Source organism: Parasteatoda tepidariorum, chromosome 3 (genome assembly GCF_982258835.1).
Source record: "Parasteatoda tepidariorum strain Cologne lab strain chromosome 3, Ptep-v5.0, whole genome shotgun sequence".
NCBI classification, from domain to species: domain Eukaryota; kingdom Metazoa; phylum Arthropoda; class Arachnida; order Araneae; family Theridiidae; genus Parasteatoda; species Parasteatoda tepidariorum.
In genome coordinates this window covers 20,657,768-20,679,939 of record NC_141757.1, presented here as the reverse complement: position 1 = coordinate 20,679,939, position 22,172 = coordinate 20,657,768, and the positions used below count along the sequence as shown (strand labels likewise).

General features: G+C 29.8%; 1 protein-coding gene across 1 annotated transcript; it reads right to left on the bottom strand.

The window, feature by feature from the left end:
• Positions 1-250: 250 nt before the first annotated feature.
• Positions 251-12,305, bottom strand: Arv1 (ACAT-related protein required for viability 1). Its single transcript, XM_087158921.1, has 6 exons — positions 11,960-12,305; positions 10,189-10,308; positions 6,927-7,080; positions 1,970-2,036; positions 1,662-1,813; positions 251-471 (listed from the first exon to the last, which is right to left on the bottom strand). The coding sequence occupies exons 1-6, from the start codon at positions 12,053-12,055 to the stop codon at positions 383-385; spliced, it is 678 nt and encodes a 225-aa protein (XP_087015047.1). The 5' UTR covers positions 12,056-12,305; the 3' UTR covers positions 251-382.
• Between the last annotated feature and the right edge of the window lie 9,867 nt (positions 12,306-22,172).

The following is a 22,172-nucleotide window of genomic DNA, read 5'->3' as shown; positions in this document are numbered from 1 at the left end:
GAGGATTGCTCATCAGCTAAAGATTACTAATTATTTTTTTTTGTATGCTAGACAAAGAGTAATGGAAAATAACTCATTTTTTGCTACTACATAATATTTTTCAGTGATTTATTTGAACAATGTGTAATAAAAGGGAGGAGTTTGGGAATCATTAGTTAAATTGCTCATGTAACGGATATAGTGAACAGAAATTTTGGTCCCTTGAATGTTTACTTCAAGACAACCCCATTAATAATTCTCAGAAACAATCTTTTTAGTAAAATGTAAAAATATTTTATTTATAGCAAGATATCTGACTAAATACATATACTAGTAATAACCAAGAGCTATAATATATCACAGTTAAATATTCTATCTTCCAACATATTTTGTATCTTCTTTATCATAATATCCTCTGAAGAGCCAGGTAACCTACCTCTGATATTAAAATCAAGGTAGTTGCTATGATAATTATTGACAGTTTTGTTGTGACTGAAAAAAAAAAAGGAGTTAAAATAATGACAACTTTGTAAAAGCATAGCATTTTAAATAATAACAAAACTACAGATTGCTAAATATTAAAATGAGTTTTTCCGAATAGCAAAATTTAATAGTAAATAATTTATGTACTTGATGTTTTTAAAATTATGTATATAACTGTGGTTTGCATAACAAAGTATCTGTACTTTCTAAAGAAGTTAAATTAAGTGTACTTTCTAAAGAAATTTAATTCATTATAGATGCAGAATTTAAATATTTAATTACAAGAATTGATGTAGTAGCCATATTTACATGACAAAAGAAGACATTTAAAATCATTAATTTATCTTAGTCATAATATTTAACTGGTTTTTAAATAGCGTTGTAAGTTAACTCCCCGTGTAGTAAATGGTGACTGATGCTTGTTAAATCTGTCCAGTCACAAAGTCCTCCATGTTCCCATTACAAATCATACCTCTGGGTGTACTGATCCACGAGTTACCTTGTCTTCTGGGTTAGTTCAAAGTTACAAGGCAACGAAGTTGAATATTAGTAGTCGTAAACCCAAAATTGGGTCTACTGTTCCACAACAATTATAAAAAGTTATATAATCATCCCCTGAACATTCAGGTCATTTTAGGCTGGTTCAAAATTTCATTGGGACTGAATTTGGTTGTCAAAGGTTTCATTTAAGTTTATTTAATATAACTTTTTTTAAATTTATGGCCAATAATATTTAGAAGTAATTTAATTTATATAATTTCCTCAATACAGGTACAATTGTTCCAGATTTATTTTGTAAATAATAATTTTTATGTTTGTTAATAAACGCAAATTTTATGTTGCATTATTGGTTCATAAATTCAAACCCTAACCTAACCTAAATTTTATTTGTTGAAAACGTACTACATTTACATAAACATACTTAAAGAGTTAAGGAAGACTTTTCTTCATTTTAGAAATGATCATGATATTATTTATCATGTATTGATAAATGCTTTAAAAAAAAACTTTACATTTATATAATGGTTTTTTAATAGCTAAGAATTTTCGATTTTGAAAAAAGTGGCTACATGTTTTAAAAAGTGTCCACTAATAAAAAAGCCGTATTTGGCCATTGGTCAGTGACAAAATTTACAACTTCTTCCCTATATCACATGGCAGAACAAAAACATAATATCATTAACAAAATAAATGCATACTTCGAATGACTTGAACTTGAGATAGAAAGATAAATAAAATTATCAATATTTCACTATATTCGTCATCCTTACTCCAAACAAGGACAGGAAGCATGAATAATTTACCATAACTTGCCAAAATTATAGCATGGAATAAATGTTTTGAAGAAAATCTAAAAAATTGAAAAACATCTTTTAGAAGAATGTAGAAAACCCATATCAAAACATTGTTTAGAGTTATGACATATAGGTAACAGTCTATGACTGGCTATTCAATTGCAGTTGTACCCTAAAATGTAAAATAACTAAAATTACAGTTATTTTTTTACCTTTCTATGCTTCGTAACTGTGAATGGTACAAGACTACCACGACAAGAGTAGCAAAAATAAAGTACTCTAAAAAGGAAAAAGAAGTTAAAATTAGTACAAATGATATAGTTTTGAAAATTTTAATGACTAAGTTATGATAATAATGCAGTTTCTTAAAAGTCTTATTTGATGAAAGATCAATATTCAAGACGGAACAATATTTACGTACGCAAAAAAAATTAAGCTAATACTGATTAATTTGATTAAGCAGTGCATATATTTCAAACATTTAGGTTGGTAGATTATTTTTTTTTAAAGGAATAATATGCTAAAAATATACACTATGTTAAGGACTATTGAATTAAAAACCCAATATCCATTTAAAAATGCTGGAATCCCTCATTATTGAAATGACATATTTGATTTGATTTATATTCTTATAGCGCACAAAAATTTGCCAAGAATGGCTAAAAGAAAAAAAGATTGCTAAAACACAAAAATTTGCTTATTAGTACCTCCTTTGCAAAAATGAAATAATAGTTTTATAATACCATATTTAAAAATGAAAAACTATAATATGACATTTTAAGCAAATAAGCCTTCATTTCTTTTTATTAAAATTTTTTATCATTGTTTGATAAAACTAGAATGTGCCCTAAGTTTATTTAAGCCAGAGATGGCGAACCTACGACATGCGGGACACTAAGTGGCATGTGATACGTGATATAAAATTACTTTTATTCACTAACAGTCATTGAAAATAACATCTTAAAAAAAAAATACATCACTACTGGGGGCTATCATAGGCTGAATCAGAAAGATAATAGGATTTTGGGTGTCATGGTCTTTTCAAGGACGCAAAGCCCTGTCCACTATAAAAATCAACCACTCCATAATAAGATGAAAAGAGATAACCTAAACTAAATTGCAATAATTAAATTTGGGCTGTGTTTGAGCAGGTGTATATACGTATATCTGACTACAAAAAGACTCGCTTTGTTTCAAATTTTAATCAAATTAGTGAATCTTGTATACGCTGTTAAAGAGAACAAGTTATGACCCATACATAAACGAAATAGTTGATGTGGCTCAGCAAAAATCATCGCACTAAATGAGATTAAAGTCTTCAATCAATCTTATGGAAATTAATTCTCTGTCGAATTAGACGAAAATGTAATATGTTGTAGTTCGAAATGCAATGAAAGCTAAAGTTCTAATTGACAGGATGTCCCAAAATGGAAGTGTTTATGCATAACTACATATATCAGTGTTTTCATCATAGAAAAAAAATGGGTGAGAATTTCTCACCCTTTCTCAAAAACAGGGTGAGATTTCAGAAACTTAAGTAAGATTTCTAAAAACTAAAAAAACACAAAAACTCTTGAAAAAATTATTTTTTTTTAATTATAATACATTTCTAACGTCTTCTATTTTTTAAAGCATTGAATATTTTTGGTGCATCATCATAGAAGATTTTGCCTTTACAAGGTATTTGTCCATCTTACATTAGCACATAAAAAATTTGAACGTCTTACATGAAGAAACCTAACCTACGGTAAACACGTGGTTGCAAAGAAATGTGTTCTGAAAGGGGTTCTGTGGTTGTGTTCTGTTGTTCGAAAAGGTTTTTAACAATACTGGTAAATAGGGAAGCTAGATAACGGAGCAGATGTTGAAAATAATGAAAGATACAGGCAGAAAAGTGAAACGGATTTTATTCTAAATGGCGTAATTCTAAGCTTTGTTCGAGAATGCGAGAAATTCGCGATTTTTGAAATTGATTTATAGAATGCACAAATTTCTCGCGGTAATAATTTTTTAATGCGAGAAAAGAAAAAAACATGCGAGATTCTCGCGCTGTAGTGAAAACACATACAGTCCACTGGCCATATTATTAGACCCACTATAAGATTCTATGTAAAACTATAATTATCAGATGATGCTGTACGGCTGTATTGTTTTTACTCGGATGAAACCGGTTTGCATTCGTTTACGTTCCTGTATCAATCGTTCAACATTGTAATGCAATACGTTACAAATAAATACAAATAGGAAGTATATAAAAAATCTCCTGAATAAAAACCCATTACGTATCCATTACCATATATGTTTAAATATAAAAGTATTGCATATAAACTCGTGCAAATCATGTTATTATTAAAACACTACAGTGCGTTTAATAATTTGATCTAATTATTATAATACTCTAATATAATGCTTCATATAGTAAATATTCCATATTTATATAATATATGGTCTAATTTATCCTATCATCAAATTTATGTTATATATCGTCTAATTCAACCAATTGATACACGAACGTAAACAAGTGCAAACCGGTTTCAGTCACGTAAAAACAATAAAGCTGTATAGTATCACTTGATAATTAAGATTTTACATTAAATTTTCAGCTTATTTGACAGAAAATTAATTTACACACACATTGTGAAAAGTTCTATATGAGGATTTTAAATGTGATATTGTAGTATATGTATACAATATTCATTGAAAGTATTTTGAAAAGTAAAGATCTTATTTAATTGAAGTGTCTTAAAGAGTGCACCATTTTCTAAACAAAAAGTGAAGAGTTTAAATAAAGTATTTTAAATTGTATTGATACATATAATTTTCTAGGAGCAAAAAAAAAAAAAAAAAAAAAAATCTAACATTTAATTACCTCAATTTTATTTTAACATTAAATAGAAATAAATTTTAAAATGCTGTTTGCTTGATTTCTATTTGAAGCAATTAATTAAATAAGCAGTAAAAATAGTTACACAGTGAACTATATAGTTTCAAATCAAAGTACATCAGTTTATTTAAAATAAAAAATAACAAGTGGCACACTAGACATTTGAAAATAATAAACTGTAGTTTAAAAGGCATACTCATTGAAAAAGGATCAGCATCTCTGATATAAGCAAAGGATTTAGGTTTGTATAGGTTAGAAAGTTATCTCTATACCTGGCAGCAAATATAGGGTAATAGAAGAAATCATTCTTACCTATTTAATGTATTCATTTTATAAGCTTTGTTCCCATTGCAAAATATTTTCTACTTTAACATCAAAAATTTTTCGTTTTTGAAAGATTTTTTAAGAAAATTTATGTCTATATTTAATATAAACTCTTAGAAATTGAAGGGAAAAAAAGGATTTCATTCGGATGGGCTATAAGTTTATATGTAGAAATAGAAATAACTTTTTTTAAAAATATATTTGTAGAAATAAAACAAATATATTTCTTACTTTGTTTTAAAATGTAAATAAATAATAAAAAATAACAATAAAGATTACTATTAATATATAATTTCATTATGAAAATAAAATTCACACAAAGTGAAAAAAAAATTATTAATTTACTTAAGGAGTCAAAGTAACCCAATAAGATTAAAAAAGTACTGTGATTGCTGTTATAAATGTGTGTTAATTACATATATTTTGTTTATTTGATATTTGCAATTAAATAATCTTTTCTTGCCTAAATATGTAATTTTAAAGTTCTTAATGACTACAAAAAAAAACATGTTGCTAAATTTTAAGACATTTATTAACTGTCCTTAAAATTTAATTAAGTTCCATAACTGGTTTTAATTCAATGTAGCAGATCACACTATTCAATTTTATAATTAGTTACTATTTTTTAAAAATAAAGTTCCATTAATTGAATTTTTGTCACATAAAGTAATCAAGTATAGTCTAAAGCTAAACAAATGTAAGAAAGTTTGAATTATATATATTCTCATATAAATAAAAGCAAAGGTTTTGCAATTTTTAATTATTACATATTACTGTAATTTTTAATATGCATTCAACTCAAATAAAATTATTTTTTATTGCTGATATACCTAAAAGTCAGAGGAGGTAAAATTCTCACCTTTTGAAGTTTACCATTTTAAAAAATGCATAAATATAGATATATTCTCATTTTTTACATTCTTGTCGATTGTTATATACATGTGAATACATTGAGTATTTAATAATAAGAAGTGTAGTTAGCAAAGAAAAAAGGTATCACCTTGGATGATGTTATTCGTTATTCTAATGATCAGATCTTCACAAACTAAGGGCCAATTTTAATGTTTTAGAGGTGATGTCAAATCCGTTAATTAATTAGAGCTAACTATTAATTAAGTTACAGAATCAGTTTCAGAAACATACCTACTTTTTCTGAATAAACATGCTTTTCTTATTGATTGATTCAGATTTCTGACTATTAAATTATCGGAGGTACCTGCAATTTAGAAAATGTAAGTTCCAACTGTTCAGTCAGGAGATCAGTAATCATTTATCTTTTTTTTTGCATATTTCATCATGCCTTCTGAAGTTTTTAAGTAACTTAAATTGTTTTTTTGCACACAATTATAAAATTTGTTTACACAAAGATAATTTTTATGAATAAAATAATTTTTAATAATTATTACTTAATTTGTATTATTTTATTAAAATAATGTTCAAAAAGTTTTTGAATTCTAAGTTTAAAATGACAAAATATAAAGTTGGGTGAACAGTTCTTGAGAAAAAGAGAGTTAAAAAATACATTTATTATTCGCCTAATATTCAGTTTTCTTTGCTATTATCATTTTGATACGTAAAAATCCAAATCTGTTGGAAAAAATGGTATATTTATTTAGAAAAAGTTTACTTTGTGCTTGATTCTGTAACTAAAATAATAGTTAACACTAATTGCTTGGTATATTTGAGGTTGGCTCTTGGATTCTTTCAGATTCGCATTTAGTTGGTCAAAATTCAATCATTAACTATAGTTATTCATTATTAATTCATAATAAATAGTTATTATTAATTTTTTTAGCTCATTCTACATATAAATGTGGATTTTTCAGAAGTTTGAAAAGTTAAAATTTTACCTCTTATGTCTGTCTTAAGTTCATGCATTTGGTGTGATAAATAAATAAAAGTAAAAAATCAGTTAACATATAACAAGTAATAGTATTTGAACAAAATATTTTTAAACTTACCTAAAAATGATTTCAGACACATTAAATAAAAGTTTAACTCCAATTCATTTATAAATTTTTTAAACTTGTGGGATTCTTTAAAAGATAAACGATGAGATATCGTTTTCTCATAAGCATCACATAAAATAAATAATATCACTAATTTCCATGCAATCTGAAAAAAAAAAGATGATGCATGAATAAAAATGAAAAAGTACAGAAAGATTTACACGCACAGAGAAAAACTTATATACTTCATTAAATATTTTAACAATTATATTTTATAAGAGAATAACAAAACACAAAGACTCACATATATATATATATAACTTTAATATTATTAAATAAAGCAAAAAAAACATAATTTTATGATAAGTAATCCCCAGCAATGTTTTCCAAACTTAAAAAGCACAATAAATTGCTTAAAAAATCATTACACACATAAAATGAGACAAAGATTTTAATTTTTTTTTTCTGTATAAATAGTCTATGATACACTTTATTTAATTGTAATGTTATAAAATAAAAATAATTACAAAGTTAACTAGTTAAAGACAATATCAATAGATTATAATGCAATGTGAAGGAAATAAAAATTAAAAAAAAGTTAAATTATTGTAAAAGTCTGTTGAAAATTAATGAAAGCAAAGATCTTCTTTTCATTTCTTTCTTTATTTTTTTTAATGAAATATTACATTTATCAGTTGTACAGACAAAAAGTATGTATTTATTTATTAGAATGTCACATAAAGTACTAAAAACATAAATAAAATTACTAAATAAAAAATAAATTTGAGTTAGTGTTTTAATCTGATAAGAAAAAGGGAATTTTTAAATTATTTTTTTTTAAACTAGATATAGTTTATTTAAACAAAATAAATTATTTCTGTGATAATTTAGCTATTAAAGCTTTATGGTTTAGAGCTAATGGAAAAAAAATGAATAGAAAAGAAAATTGAGTTAGTGTATTAAAAGCTGTTGAGCTAGTGTATTATTAAATTTTTAAAGTATTATATAATTATATCTTCATTTCTATAAAGGAAATCATGATTTCAGAGTAAATTAGCCCCTCACTTATAGTTTACATTAGTCTGCATATTAATGATACAGTTATAGTACTTCTCAATTGATTAGAAGGCAACATAAATGGAATAAATTTTTTTAAAATAAAATAGAAAAAAATCATTCACTAAGTTTGCTGAAAAATTAACAAAAGGAAATACCTTTAAAAAAAATACAGTTAGCTTCACTCCTAGAAAACAACACATAATTTAAGATTAATTAGTTATAATCTAATATAGCACAGATCAATTACACCACACAAAGACTCTAAACTCAAAATGTATACATTTATTCTTCAATAGTTAGAGATAAACAGAAGCATATTTTTTAGGTATCAACAGATATAATATTTGCTTTTCTTTGGATTGGATACATAATTACAATGAAGCATGACAGTATATGAAGACATATACAAGTATATGAAATCAACTGCGTATCTCAAAATTTATTTGACCTTTAATATACTTAGCATGTATTCTGATATACCTGTTATATAAGGCAAAATTAACGGTCACCATCAAGGCGGTTAAATACAAACAATGACGATTAAAAAATTGTCAGACAATTGGTGCCCGATTGCCACTTTTTGGTCAAAAATGAACCTCGTGTACATTTTTTATTATTATATTTTATTATCAAATATGGAATCATTATGGATATTATATAATATTCAGGAAATTACTTTATTTCATGATTATTTGTTAAAATTTTTCTTGATTTTAGACAACAACCCTGTAATGCTTACCATATTTTGAGAAATACTTAGAACAAACGTTTATTAAGTTTTAACATTTTAAAACATTCAATTTTGGAAAAAGTGGCAACTGTTACAAAATGCTACAGTTAGCCAGTAGCAAAATTTCTTAATTTTGCTAGAGCGAAATTAAGAGTAAATGAAATAAAGTATGAAATCATATTCTTAGCTCAAAATGCACGACTTTACTCAATAAATATTTAATCTTTTGGATACTTTGCATGCTATTCTGATACACTTGTTGTACCAGTCTTGATCAAAATGTAACGGTACAGGTGCATAGGTAACATCATCAACCTTTATCAAACCTCTTTTATGCAAAGGTTTTCTCACAAATGAATGAATTACGAATGTATAAATTGTGTTCCTAACCTTCATTGCAATTTAGAAGTTCAAAAAGTCAACTTATATAACAAAAAACATGTACACAAAAATTTATGGCTATCTTTTAAAAAGTTGACATTACATAATAACATTATGAATTGAAACATACATTTGCTTAGATTTTTTCCCCTGAAAAATTCTTCAATCAAACTGTATTTAAATAGATTAAATTAAGCAACATAGAAAAGGGGAAAAATTTCACATTGCAATCTATACTTCAGACTTTGACAGGGTTTAACTCAGTTAAAATAATTGTCATTTAATTTTTTTACCATAATAATTTTCAATCATCTAGCTTTACGAATATATGTAATTAGTAAGAAATTATTTTTAACAAATAAGTATTACATATAAGAGGATAGTTTATCGACTATGCCAATGTTCATCTATCAAAAGGTACCTCTAGAAAGAATCAAGTTGACATGCATTATTAACTAAGGAATTAGTATTTAATGTTTGTAGTGGTAGTTACGCCACATTACTCCCCATCCAAAAATTCATCTTTGACAGATTTCGATTGGCCGATACCATTAGTTGCTGTTTTTGCAAAAGACCTGGAGAGGTGTATTTAAGGTAATCGGATTTTGAACATAGGTGATGAGAGTTGTATTAAGTTCACTGAATTTAGAGTGTTTGTTGTAATAGCTATATTAAGTTTACCGAGTTTTGAGTGTTTGTCGTGAGAGCTGTATTAAGTTCACGGTTGTGTGTGTGGTCTATCTTTGTTGCTATTAGCAGTCGAGTGTGTGCAAGATCCCGTTGTGTGTAAATGAGACTGAGAAGCAACAGTGCAAGGAGGATAATGACACAGTCACAAATAAAAAATCAACTGTTAAATGTGTACCATTAATCAAAGTAGGTGAGTACATATCGCGTCTGGAGGTCACCAATAAAGGGATATAATTATTGACTATATCAACCTTCATCTATCAAAATGTACCTCTAGAAAGAATAAAGTTAAGATGTCTTACATGCTAGTGAATTGGTATTTAATATTTGTAATGGTAGATACGCCACACTTATTACACTGGTAAAGCTAAACACTCACTTTTAATGGATACAGTATGTAGGAAAGATGTTTACCTTTAGATTAGAATTGAATAACATATGTCTTAAGGCTTCTTTTCTTAGTAATAGCATATCTATGATAACAATAGAATATTCTGTTTCTACATATTTGTCTACTAAGCCACCACATTTCTCCTAAAATAAAAATAGTTAATTAAAATTTCATTAAAAAAATTCATTAATTTTATGAAAATTAGAGAGTAACAGTACAAAAATAAATTATGGACTAGCTGTACAACTTTTAAACTAGTTATCAGATTTTCATGTGACAAGATCTTAACGATTCGAGAGTTTAAACTTAAATATGCTTATTAACTTAATAAACACATTTAGAACCTTGGTGGCACAGGGGACAGAATGTTCGCCATCCGAAATTCACCTCGAAGAATCGAATTTCTTTGAGGTGAATCGCTTTTGAATCCCTATGATGGTTGGTCGATCCGAATTTCGCACAAGGCTCGCATCGACCACAATGCTCGCGCAAAAATATCCTCAGTGGTAGATGGATCATGGGTAAGAGACACTTGTTATCAGGCTAACCATGGGAGGCTTTTCTCTTAATGCAACGCAAATGCGGATTAGTTCCATCAAAACGTCCTCCACGAAGGCTAATTTCTCCCAACACTTGATCTTAGAGTTCCCTTGTCTTCTGGATTGGGTTCAAAATTATAAAGCTACAGAGTCGAACATTAGAAGCCATTAACTCAAAATTGGGTTGGCTGATTAGCGAAAGTTATAAAATAAGCATATTTATTTATGCTAATTTACTTCGTAACATAAAATATTATGCAGATAATATTTTAAATTACGAAATTACACATAAAAATATACTTTCACAGAAAAAATATGTTAACGGCTTTTGCGCCAATAACTTCCAAGAAACTGAATAAACAAACATTTCTTTCAACTGATTTAGACTTTATTTTTATCTCATATATTATCCCCATATTTTAGTCAAAAGTGTAGTCAAACGCTTGACCTTTTTCTTGTTAATAATTTTTTTGTTTATTTTGGTGAACTTAGTGAAATATTTAAGTGAATCATAAAACATTTTTGTGCACAGTTATAAAATTCATTTATTTAAAAATGATTTCGGATAAATTATGAATAAGTATTATTTTATTTAACAATGATGAAAACATTTAAAATGTTAAGTACAAAAAATTTTACATTAACTTAAACTGTGTATTTTTAAATGATCAGATTTAAAATTTAAAAAAAGCAATTAAATTGTGTCTTGAGTAATAAAATTTCAGAAAAGTCAAAATATTTATTTATCAAAAACTATTTAAAGGAGTCAGTTCAAATTTTGTCTTATAAAATAGGATAAGAGGAAAGGGTATGTTGTACTTAGGAAGGTCCTTGACCAGGTGAAATTAATGCAAATATATTAAATTTCTTTTCTCCATTCAAATATTCACCACAAGTAATAAAAATCTCTTGAAAAAATTGCAAGGTAGAGTTAAAGAGTGCCTCTTAAAATTCAAAAATTTGTATTTTAGCATTGTTAATTAATGCTTTGTGGTCGTATTTTGCTGATACTCAATAAGAAATGGTGATAGAAAATTACTATCTACTAAGGGTTTAAAAAAAAAAAAAAAAAAAAAAAAAAAAAAAAAAAAAAAGAGTACACAAATGAAAATTTTCTTCGAAGTATGTAAAGAAATCTTAACAGTCACTAAATTTTCCATCATAATTTTCAATTGTCTTCATAATTTAGTAGAGAAATAATGCAGCGATTCTCCGTTTTTATAATGAAATTAACTGATATTTTTGAAAAACTTACACAATTACTTAATTTTATTATATCACAGCTAAATTTCTTATAAATTGTTGGACAATTATTGCCACAATTCACACAAACTGCGGAATTTTGTTCCATTTTATCAATAGATACTAAATTTAAATTGTGACAGTGAAATTCAGCGCAAAACGATTTTTAACAAATTAACTCTATTAGGAATTTCTTATACGTAAATAACATGATTATATAAAACTAATTAAAAGTTGTCAATTATATATTGATACTGTGTTTCATTATTGAGGAATATTTATCATGTATATATTATATTTAGTAATTTTTAAATTGCAAATATTATAAATAAATATCATATGATAGAACGTTTTAAGTTGCCTATTTTTGTGCTGTTCCGTATTTAATAAGAAACTATGTTAATTACTATTTTAGTGTGGAAGCCTATAGAGCCTCAGGTTAGTTGATATGAAATTCGTAATGGATGGTGTTCTCTACACTAGGAAGCGCTGCAAGTTCTTGACTGCCTATACTTCCGGGCTACTGTTTTTGGTGTGTTTTGAAGCCATTTGTCTCACAACGTGATCATTGAGTTTTGTGTTTAAAAGAAGAATCGTTATAAGAATTGTCATTAGAAAACCTATCATTTCATTACGTAAGAATTGTCATTTGAAAAAAGAATCGTTATAAGTAAGATTCATTGCGAAATAAGTAAGATTCATTCCCTGCTCATTGCGAAATGTAAATATTTACACAGATTTTGTCTAAGTCTTTCTGGCGGGCGTCAATTGCGAATCAGATCATAGTGGCTCGATATGATGTTGGAGTGATTTTCAGGATCTTGGATGTCTTCTATTGGATCTTGCATTTTAGCAACTGATTCGTTCTCTTCTTCCAAAATCTCCTTTTCCCGGATGACTGGCGCATCTAGTTTGTAATAAGGACAAAATGTTGCACATGAACAAGTGAACCTTACATACATATAGTACAATAAAGACGAAAAGGATAAAAAGAAAAAAAAAAAAGCGAAAAGCGAAGAAAAAGAATAAGTTTTATTTACTGCACATAAGCTGCAAGTATATGGAATTCATAAAATAAGTTGAAAATACAGTGAAAACATGGAAAACAATAAAGATTAATGCAAAGAGGTGAGAAAAATTATTAAAATAAAATATATTTAGAAAAGTTTAAAAAAATATATATTATAAAGCCGGAAAACATAAAAAATGAAAAGATATAATCTCTTCATCAGCTCACACGATTATATCCGCAAAAAGGATATTTCTTTTTTGCGGATATAATCATTTCAAATAAAATATATTAAGAAATTAAAATTAGCAACTTTTTCTAGCACATTTCTTTCAGTTTAACATTGAAAGTGAATGTGAGGAATGTCTGTGCCTTAAATATGAATAATTTGCAATGTAAGCCATGGTAGTAGTTTTGATTGAATTATTCATAAGATTAAATACATATAAATGAACTGAGAGTCTCTACCACTTCCTACATTTTTAGTCGCCCGTGGCATCCCTGTAGTAACAAGAATATGCTTTGTTTTGCCAACTTGCTTCGAACAGCAATTACGTATTTTCGAGTGGTAGCCTTTCAATGTATGATTCTTGGTTTAATAAAATCGATTTATAGAGTTTTTATTCACCATTTTTTCTAAATAATTAAAAGGTTTAAGTAAAACGCTGTGGGGAAAAGACCATTAGACAATGCCATCTATCAAAAGGTAACTCAAGATTGAGTCAAGTTAGCATGTCTTATATAATAGGGAATTGATGTTTAATAATCGGATTTAATGAAATTTTTACTTTTGAAAATCTGAAGAAAAAAAAGACATAAACTTCTAGCCCATGTCTGCTTATTTTTGTAGCTTCGCATCTTTATCCATAATACAAAATATTTCATTTTCTTCTCACTCCAATTTGCTTTCCTGCTACCAGAAAGTACCACCTTAAATTTAAAACCTCAAGATGGATGCAAAAAGGGCTGGCGACCAGATAAATTTTGATGATAATGATGCAGTTAAGCCTTTTGAAAGTAGGCAAAATTATCCGAAAATCTGACAAGTTTAGTTCGTAGTTCTCAATATTTTTTGTTTAAGAAATATTAATCTGGTGCAGTTTACATATCTGTACTTTAATAATATAAAATTATATACCTTGTGATATATATCCTGTTCTAAAATCAAGCAATTTTAATGTGTTTTATACGAATTGGTTTCTATATGGATAAAATATCCATATAATTTACCATATTTTTTTTTTACAAAGGCACATTTCCCAATACCGTAACATAGGAAGCTGACAGATAAGAGGTTAACGCGAAATATAAAAGATAGTCAAAACTTTTACAATAATAAAAATAATGGTACATTAAAATAAGTACTATTTACTTAAATCATGTAGTTGTTCCCAAAGCTGTGGAATCTCAGGAAAAGAGAAAACCTGATAGCAAAACTATCTTTTTAGTCTAGAATTCATTCAAATTTATTTACTTACTTTCACATTATAAAAAAAAGCCCTACAATCAAATTATAATTGTTAATCATTCCTAGCTGTCACAGACATTTTACTTCTTCCGAAATCAATTTCATATCTAGGTGATGTTGTAGTTGTAGTTCATTTACGTCGCGCTAGAGCTGCACAATGGGCTATTGGTGACGGTCTGGGAAACATCCTTGATGATGATCCGAAAGACATGCCATCACAATTTTGATCCTCTGCAGAGGGAATGGCACCCCCGTTTCGGTAGCCCAACGACCTGCATGAGAAGTCGAGCACTTTAGAACAGTTTAACGAGGACCAATACCGCACACCTTCGATCCCTACGCAGACTGTTCCAAGTGGTCACCCATCCGCACACTGACAGCAGCTAGTGATGCTTGACTTCGGTGATCTGCTGGGAACCGTGTCTTAACGATCAGTCCACTGTGGGAATTGTATGGGTGAATTTCCGGAATTTGGCAAGATATGAATTTTACAACATTTTTTACCTCATTTCAGGGGAACTGAGTCGGAAATCTAATATAGATTTTCTGTTCAAGGACAGGGATGAAATTAATTAAAAAATAAGGTTTACTTTTTGAAACCGGAAGTCCCACAAAAGCATAATTGAACTATTCTCTGCCGAGGAGACGCACATGCAATATATAGTGATGAAAAAACTGCTTCCATGAAAAGAGTATATTAGTGCACAAAAAAGTAAATATTTTTTGTTAGTTGCAGGAACATATTTATAATAAAAATATATTATGGTGGCGCGAACGTCTTCATTTTTCACAATAAATGATTAGACTGATATATTGAAGCGACGTGACATCACTCATCATATTCTGCATTAATTGTTTTTATAATTATTTATGAACTTTAAGTTTGTTTTAACTACAACTTTAATTCTTACATTTTAGAATTGCATTTTAATGTTGTTCTATTATTTGATCTTTGCGTATTTGCATCTTAAATATTTGATGCCGCATTTAAACTAAACTAGTTATGTATAAATTGTAAATAAATGCAAATAATAATTATTTAATGTGTTTATTCTTCAAACCATTCATTACGCTTCACTGGTGACCCGGACGTGATGCTTCAATATATATAATCAACGCTGTTTTTTGCAGTTATGTCGCTAAGGAAAATAAAATATCATTGTTTAAGTTCCTTACACTTGAAGCAATGCGATGATTTTAAACTATATATATAATCTTGCCGTGAAGAATTATCTGGGCTTTAGATTGGACAAATAACTTAAAGATTTTTAAAGTTATTAAACTTTTCTTAAAAATCACCAATTTGGTAACATTTTTTCACATAGATGAAAATTGCTTTTTCAATTGAATTTTTTCACTGCTCTATACTCAGCTTTTGCAAAATTTTATGTGCCCAAGTAATGCAGCATTGGAGTGAGTTTTCAAATATTAAAAAATTAGACCACAAACGCTTTTCATTTCCAAAAAACTGTGGCTTTTCTCCATATTGACGCTTTGCGCCATTTTCAAAATAAGCGTAGACAGCGCTCTAAACTTGACCTAACAGTTATAAGTAACAGTTGCAAACCTCACAGCAGTTATTAAAACAGCATATTAATTGAGGGATTTTAATTATAGACTATGCCAACCATCATCTATCAGAAGGTACCTCAAGATAAAATCAATTTAAAATGTATTATATTCTAAGGAATTGGCATTTAATATTTATAGTGGTAGTTACGCCACATATTCGCAAAAAAGCACCATTTCACATTTCGACGGAGCTTTTGAAAAACAGCCTTAACATTCTACTTTCAATCTTTGCGAAAAAAGACCATATTCTTAAATAATTAACATTGGCACCTATGGAATATCAAGTTAAGAAACCTCATTATCAATCATATTAGAGAAAGAATGCTTAGTCATATTTTTATTAAACATTTCTTCCATCAAAGTTTAAAATAAATTTTGACATGCATTATACATTACCAAGCATTGAAAAATACAGTTTAAGGAAAATCTGGCAAAGTGATTTTAAATTACAAAATCAATATCTGATATTAATTTTTATCTGGATATCAAAGCCATTGCAAAATAATCTATTAAACGTATGCTAAAAAAGTCCTGGAAAAACGAATTTATGTAAAAAAGTTTAATTGTAAAACAAAATAAGAAGTAAAATATGGTCAGTATTGTTATAGTACAATTTATTTTTCTCTCCAAAAATTGGCTTTGTTTCCAGCTTGCATGCTGATGTTTGCATGCATCGTCCATAGCTTTTTGCAAAAAATATAAATGTTTACAATAAATAGTTCACTTACTTCAAATCGATTTACATACAGAATAAAATAAGATATGTTTCTTTTTCTTTTCGGTGATGTGTGTCAGCTTTTGTATCCAGAGCGATTCGGATACAAAATTTTATTTTGCAGATCCGAAATTCAATAAGTTTTAGAACGATTTTTTCCCCTTCCAATCAGTATTTAAAATACAAGCATTTCTACAGTACAATATGCTTCTGAAGATAGCTGAGAGTCGCCTAAGTATTGAGCTCATGCAGGCGGAATCGTAACACGCTGGAATAGGGTTTTTTTTCCCTCGGAGATTACGTTAAAGGACAGAACTCAGATTAACTACTTATAACCGTTGTTGAACAGCTGACCCAATTTTGGGTTTATGACTACTAATGTTAAATTCCGTAACCTTGTAATTTTGAACCCAATCTAGAAGACAAGGGAACTCCTTGATCAAGTATTGGAAGAAATTTGCCTTCGTGGAGGACTTTTTGATGGAACTAACCCGCATTTGCGTTACATGGAGAGGAAAACCACGAATACCTCCCACGGTTAGCCTAACGGCAAGGGGATTCTAAAACATGATCCGTCAACCACTGAGGATATTTTACGTCAGCACTGTGGTCGGTGCGAGCCGGGTGTGGAATTCGTATCGATCAGCCACCGCTGGGATTCGAACCCGGGGTACCTCAATGGAAAGTAAACTCTCTATCCTCTGAGCTACCATGGCTCTGCATATTAATTTAGGAAAGAGCAAGGGTAGCAGCGAGTTTGTGCGCCGTTTTTATTCCTCCGATATTCACTGTCTATGGATTATTTTAAGGAGCAGCAAAGTAGCGACGAGTACATGAACGATTTCTAACCCAGCAATTTCCACTTAACATACTAATGGCACAGATTTAAAGCAATGCGGCCGAAGACAGCAGAGCCCATAATGGAACTGCGGAGTGGTGATGTTAATCAACAGGTGGACGTTGTGGAATAGTGAAACGATGAGTTAATGTAAATGATCCACAGCCCACAGTAAGCGTTTAGCCACCAAAAAAGCATTTTTATAAGGCCACGGTAAAGTTTCGTGAATTCAAATGTCAGTTTATCTCTACATATCGTAATTATGGTACTAAAGCTAGATTTTTAACGATTTCGAATTATATGTGCCTTTTTAGCCCTTTGCGATTGTATGTCTTCTCACAGATGTCAAAGCTTTTTTTTTTACCGTTCCAGTCGTATGTTTGCTCTCCGTTACCACAGCAAGGAACCATACAGATTTTATAGTGGTGAACAAATCTGTTCACTTAGGTCGATCGGTTTCGGTTCACTTCGTCGATAAGCTGCTCACTTGGGTCGATAGGCTTTAAATTTTACGAATGGGGTTTAAGTGCAAATGAGTGTTTCTCTCGTAATAAAAATAACTAGGAGGCTCTGCCCCCTGCTCGCTAATGCTCGCCAACCCCCGAGAATTGCTACGCAATCCTATGTGGTTCACGCAGTGAACCATGGCTCGCTGCTCTCGCTCGCCAATGAACACAATGTTCTAGCACAAAGACATAATATATTATCATCAAAGACATAGTATTTTATCATCAAAGACATAGTATTGTACTTAAGTAGATGAATTCTACCAATGTTCTTATTGGCTTTTAAAAAAGTATATTAGCTATTTAGATTGTACATGGTGAAAAAATCAAAACATTAGCTAAATAAGAAACATATTAGCAAAATAAATTATCAAATATTGCTTCACTAATATTCTGCATTTTAAAGCGTGAAAATTCATTGCATAAATAAACGCGAAATATAAAAAAAATTCAATGCATTCAATACAAACACTTAAACGTTTTTTAGACGCTTAGGTAGCTCCCAGTAGAAAAATATCAATTCAACAGCGGCCTTTTAAAATTTAAAGCATTCTTTCTTAAATTAATTAATTAATTCCTAATTGAGTTTAAATTAAATATTGTCATGTTTTTAGTGCATGAATCTGAATTGAACAACCTGATAATGCTCACTCTGGTTATTGTTATCTGGTTGCTCACTACGTGCTCTTGCGCGCCGAATCCAATCAATTAAAAATGAAAACTGTTTTGCCAGCGCGAGAAAAGAAATATCATCGGTTTTATTGATACATACATACATACATACGTATTAGCGTTTTATATAATATAGATAGATAGATTACAAAATTTCTTTTATTCCGACCAATAAGACAACTAAGTAATGATTTGATTTATTCACAGTGGGAAATAATTAGGTCATCTAGTTACAATATATAAATACTGCAACTATTTAAAGCTACAGTGACTTTTGTGACAATTGTACAGTACGTGAAACTTAGAAGTAAATTCTAGAGCTAGATATTTCTCAAAAAAGGCAGTGTCTATTGCACCGATCTTTGGTAAAATAACTCCAGCGTTATTTTGTTAATTTTTGACAACAGCGCCACTTTACAGGAACTAATCCAAGCACTTAACCTGGAAATACATCAGTGTTGGGTATACCGGGCAATGACGCTCATACTTCGATTGTAAAAGCTGTCAAACTGCGATAAATATTATTTAGATAACAGCTGTTTTCCTTATACTAATATTTTCATTAGGATCTTTTGTAAAAAAAAGAAAAAAAAAAATTAATCCTAAGTACTAAAAATTTCTCATAAGAAAAAAGATGTGATCCCACAAGAATCTTGTCTGCTATGATTTAAAAAAATTTATAGCGAACGAAATTCTTTAAATCTAATTTATTAAAACGTTAATTAATGCAGTTCATATCTGTCTTTTTTTTCCTCTCACAACAAATGCTTATTAGTTTCTTATTTAATACTTATTAGTAATTCTTATACATACTGGAGAACTGTATCTTACCCGGGGGAAAACAATTAGTGGAGTATGGTTTATAATTAAAAAAAATTGTAAAAGTTTTCATTCTATTTTTCACGAAATCTAGAAATGAAATGGTTTTTCTATAAGTTTCTTCTATTTCCCCCTGTTTAATAAGTGAATTTCATTTTATTTTATTTTATATCCATCGTTGAACATGTGACCCAATTTTGGGCTTATGACATCTAATGTTCAACTCCGTAGACTTGTCATTTTGAACCAATACAGAAGACGAGGAAACTCCTGGATCAGTACCCCCAGATTCGTTATGGGAACATGAAGGATTTTGCGACTCGACAGATTTAACGTGCATCAGTCACCATTTACTACATGGGGAGTTTTTGGCCGACCTGGGATCGAACCCACGAACTCTTGGACATGGGCCCAGTGCCCACCTACCCAGTATATATTTTATTTTATACCGTCGCTGAACAGCCGACCCAATTCTATGGGTTTGCGACTGCTAATGTTCAACTCCGTAGCCTTGTAATTTTGAAACCAATCCAGAAGACAAGGGAACTCCTGTATCGAGTAGAAGGAGAAATTTGCCATCGTGGAGGACTTTTTGATGGAGCTAACCCGTATTTGCGTTACATGGAGAGGAAGATCACGAGAACCTCCCACGGTTAGCCCGACGGCAAGGGGACTCTTATTCATGATCCGTCTACCACTGAGGATATTTCACGTCAGCACTGTGGTCGGTGCAAGCCGGATGCGGAATTCGTATCGACTAGGATTCGAACCCTGTTCGCCTCATTGAAAGGCGAACGCTCTATCCCATGAGCCATCGCGGCTCCAGTTAATATCATTATGAAATTAATTTGCCGTTAGAAAGAGGTACTTTAAAGATAAAATTTCAAGATGGAGGAGTAAAGGGCCGTTGACCTCCTCAGGGGCCCAGATAAATTTCGATGATGATGATGTAATTAATTTGTAAGTCATTTTCTCACGCTTTCAGAGATGTCAACTGCTCCAGATTTGAGAAAATATTTTAAAAAACGGTAGAGAACTGCTTACTAAAATTTGCAGTCCCGCAGTGGACTGATCGTTAAGGCACGGTTCCCAGCAGATCACCGAAATCAAGCATCACTATTTACGGTCAGTGTGCGGGTGGGTGACACACTTGGATCAGACTGCGTGGGGACCGAGGGTGTGAGGTATTAATCCTCGTTAAACTGTTCTACCGTAAAGTGCTCGACTTCGCGAGCAGGTCGTCGGGCTACCGAAGCGGGGGTGCCATTCCCTCCGCAGATGATCAAAATTGTGATGGCATGTCTTCGGATCATCCTCCGGGATGTTTCCCAGACCGTCGCCAATAGCCCATTGTGCAGCTCTAGTGCGACGTAAATGAAGAACAACAACAACTAAAATTTGCAGGCCTTCGGTTAATTTTGAAAACTTTTTAAGAGGCTCAATACGGCTTAACTGTAACAAATGGGAGGATTACTTTTGAACTATTTGGAATTAGGTGAGCAAAAACAAAATACATCGACTAAACTAAGAATCAAACATCAAAAAGACTATCACTCGAAAATAGTTATCCTCTGTTCGGAACAAGTTGGCATCTCTGAACTTTTGGTAGAAGATTTTTCCTGAATGTTTAATTTCTTCATTATCTCGGTCCGCATATGTGGATCTTCGTTTCTTAGCTTCTAAAAACAGGCTATAAAAAATTTATAGTTTTACCTTCACTGAAACATTCGTGAACGCTTAAGCCTTTCTGGGATTTCTAATGCAGCGCATGTAATTTATTCGGGTATAATTCTACATGAAGTGATTTTCGAAGAATGACGTTGAATCCCCGTGCTTGAAAATGTAAGTAATTTTAAATATTATATAATTCTGAAAATAATATTTTTTCTTTTGACTTAGTAGTTCTGTGATCTCTATGAAGCTTTTAAATTTACATTTATTTAATATTTAAAAATAATACAGTCAAGAACATGCAGGTCAACGCATGTGGTTAGCGAAGTTTATAACAGCGTTTAATAGTTTAGTGAGTATTATGAGTATTTCATTTTATATCTACTTAATAATATTTTTATGTGTATTTTAATTACGTAAAAATTAAATTAATTAATTGTTTTATATTAAAGTGCATACAGACATTTGATAACTTTTTGCGTTTTTTTTTACATAATTTTGAAATTTTACCGCCGCCTTTTAAATATTTTTTTATAATTAATGTTGGATTATTTTCAATAATTATTTATTTTACTTGGTTTGCATAATTAAAATAGTTTTGAAACTAAGATTTAATGCAGTATTGCACTGTACTTCTTGTAAAACTTTGCATTTTTTAAAATTTCTTTCCTTTTTTAAGTAATTATAATATAACAATATGCTAAATTACAATAATTTTAAATAATTATAATATAACATTATTCAAAATTAATAGAACAATATGCTTGTTTGTTCCTACCTTAGGTGCAAGTTAACATTTGAAATATTTATATTCTTTTGATTAGTTAAGACTTGAGGTCCTCATATGCGTACCTAAAATAATTAGCCTCCTGGCAGTATATTATACACTAGGAGGCTCCGCCCCCTGTTCGCTAACGCTCGCCAACCCCCGAGAATTGCTACGCAATCCTATGTGG

Excerpts from the sequence above, each read along its gene's own strand:
- Arv1 (XM_087158921.1), bottom strand. The coding sequence starts at position 12,055 with ATGGAACAAAATTCCGCAGTTTGTGTGAATTGTGGCAATAATTGTCCA. Across the intron at positions 10,309-11,959 it reads TAATAAAATTAAGTAATTGT|GAGAAATGTGGTGGCTTAGT; the intron begins GTAAGTTTTTCA and ends TTTTTATTTTAG. Across the intron at positions 1,814-1,969 it reads CAGTTACGAAGCATAGAAAG|ATTTTCTTCAAAACATTTAT; the intron begins GTAAAAAAATAA and ends TCAATTTTTTAG.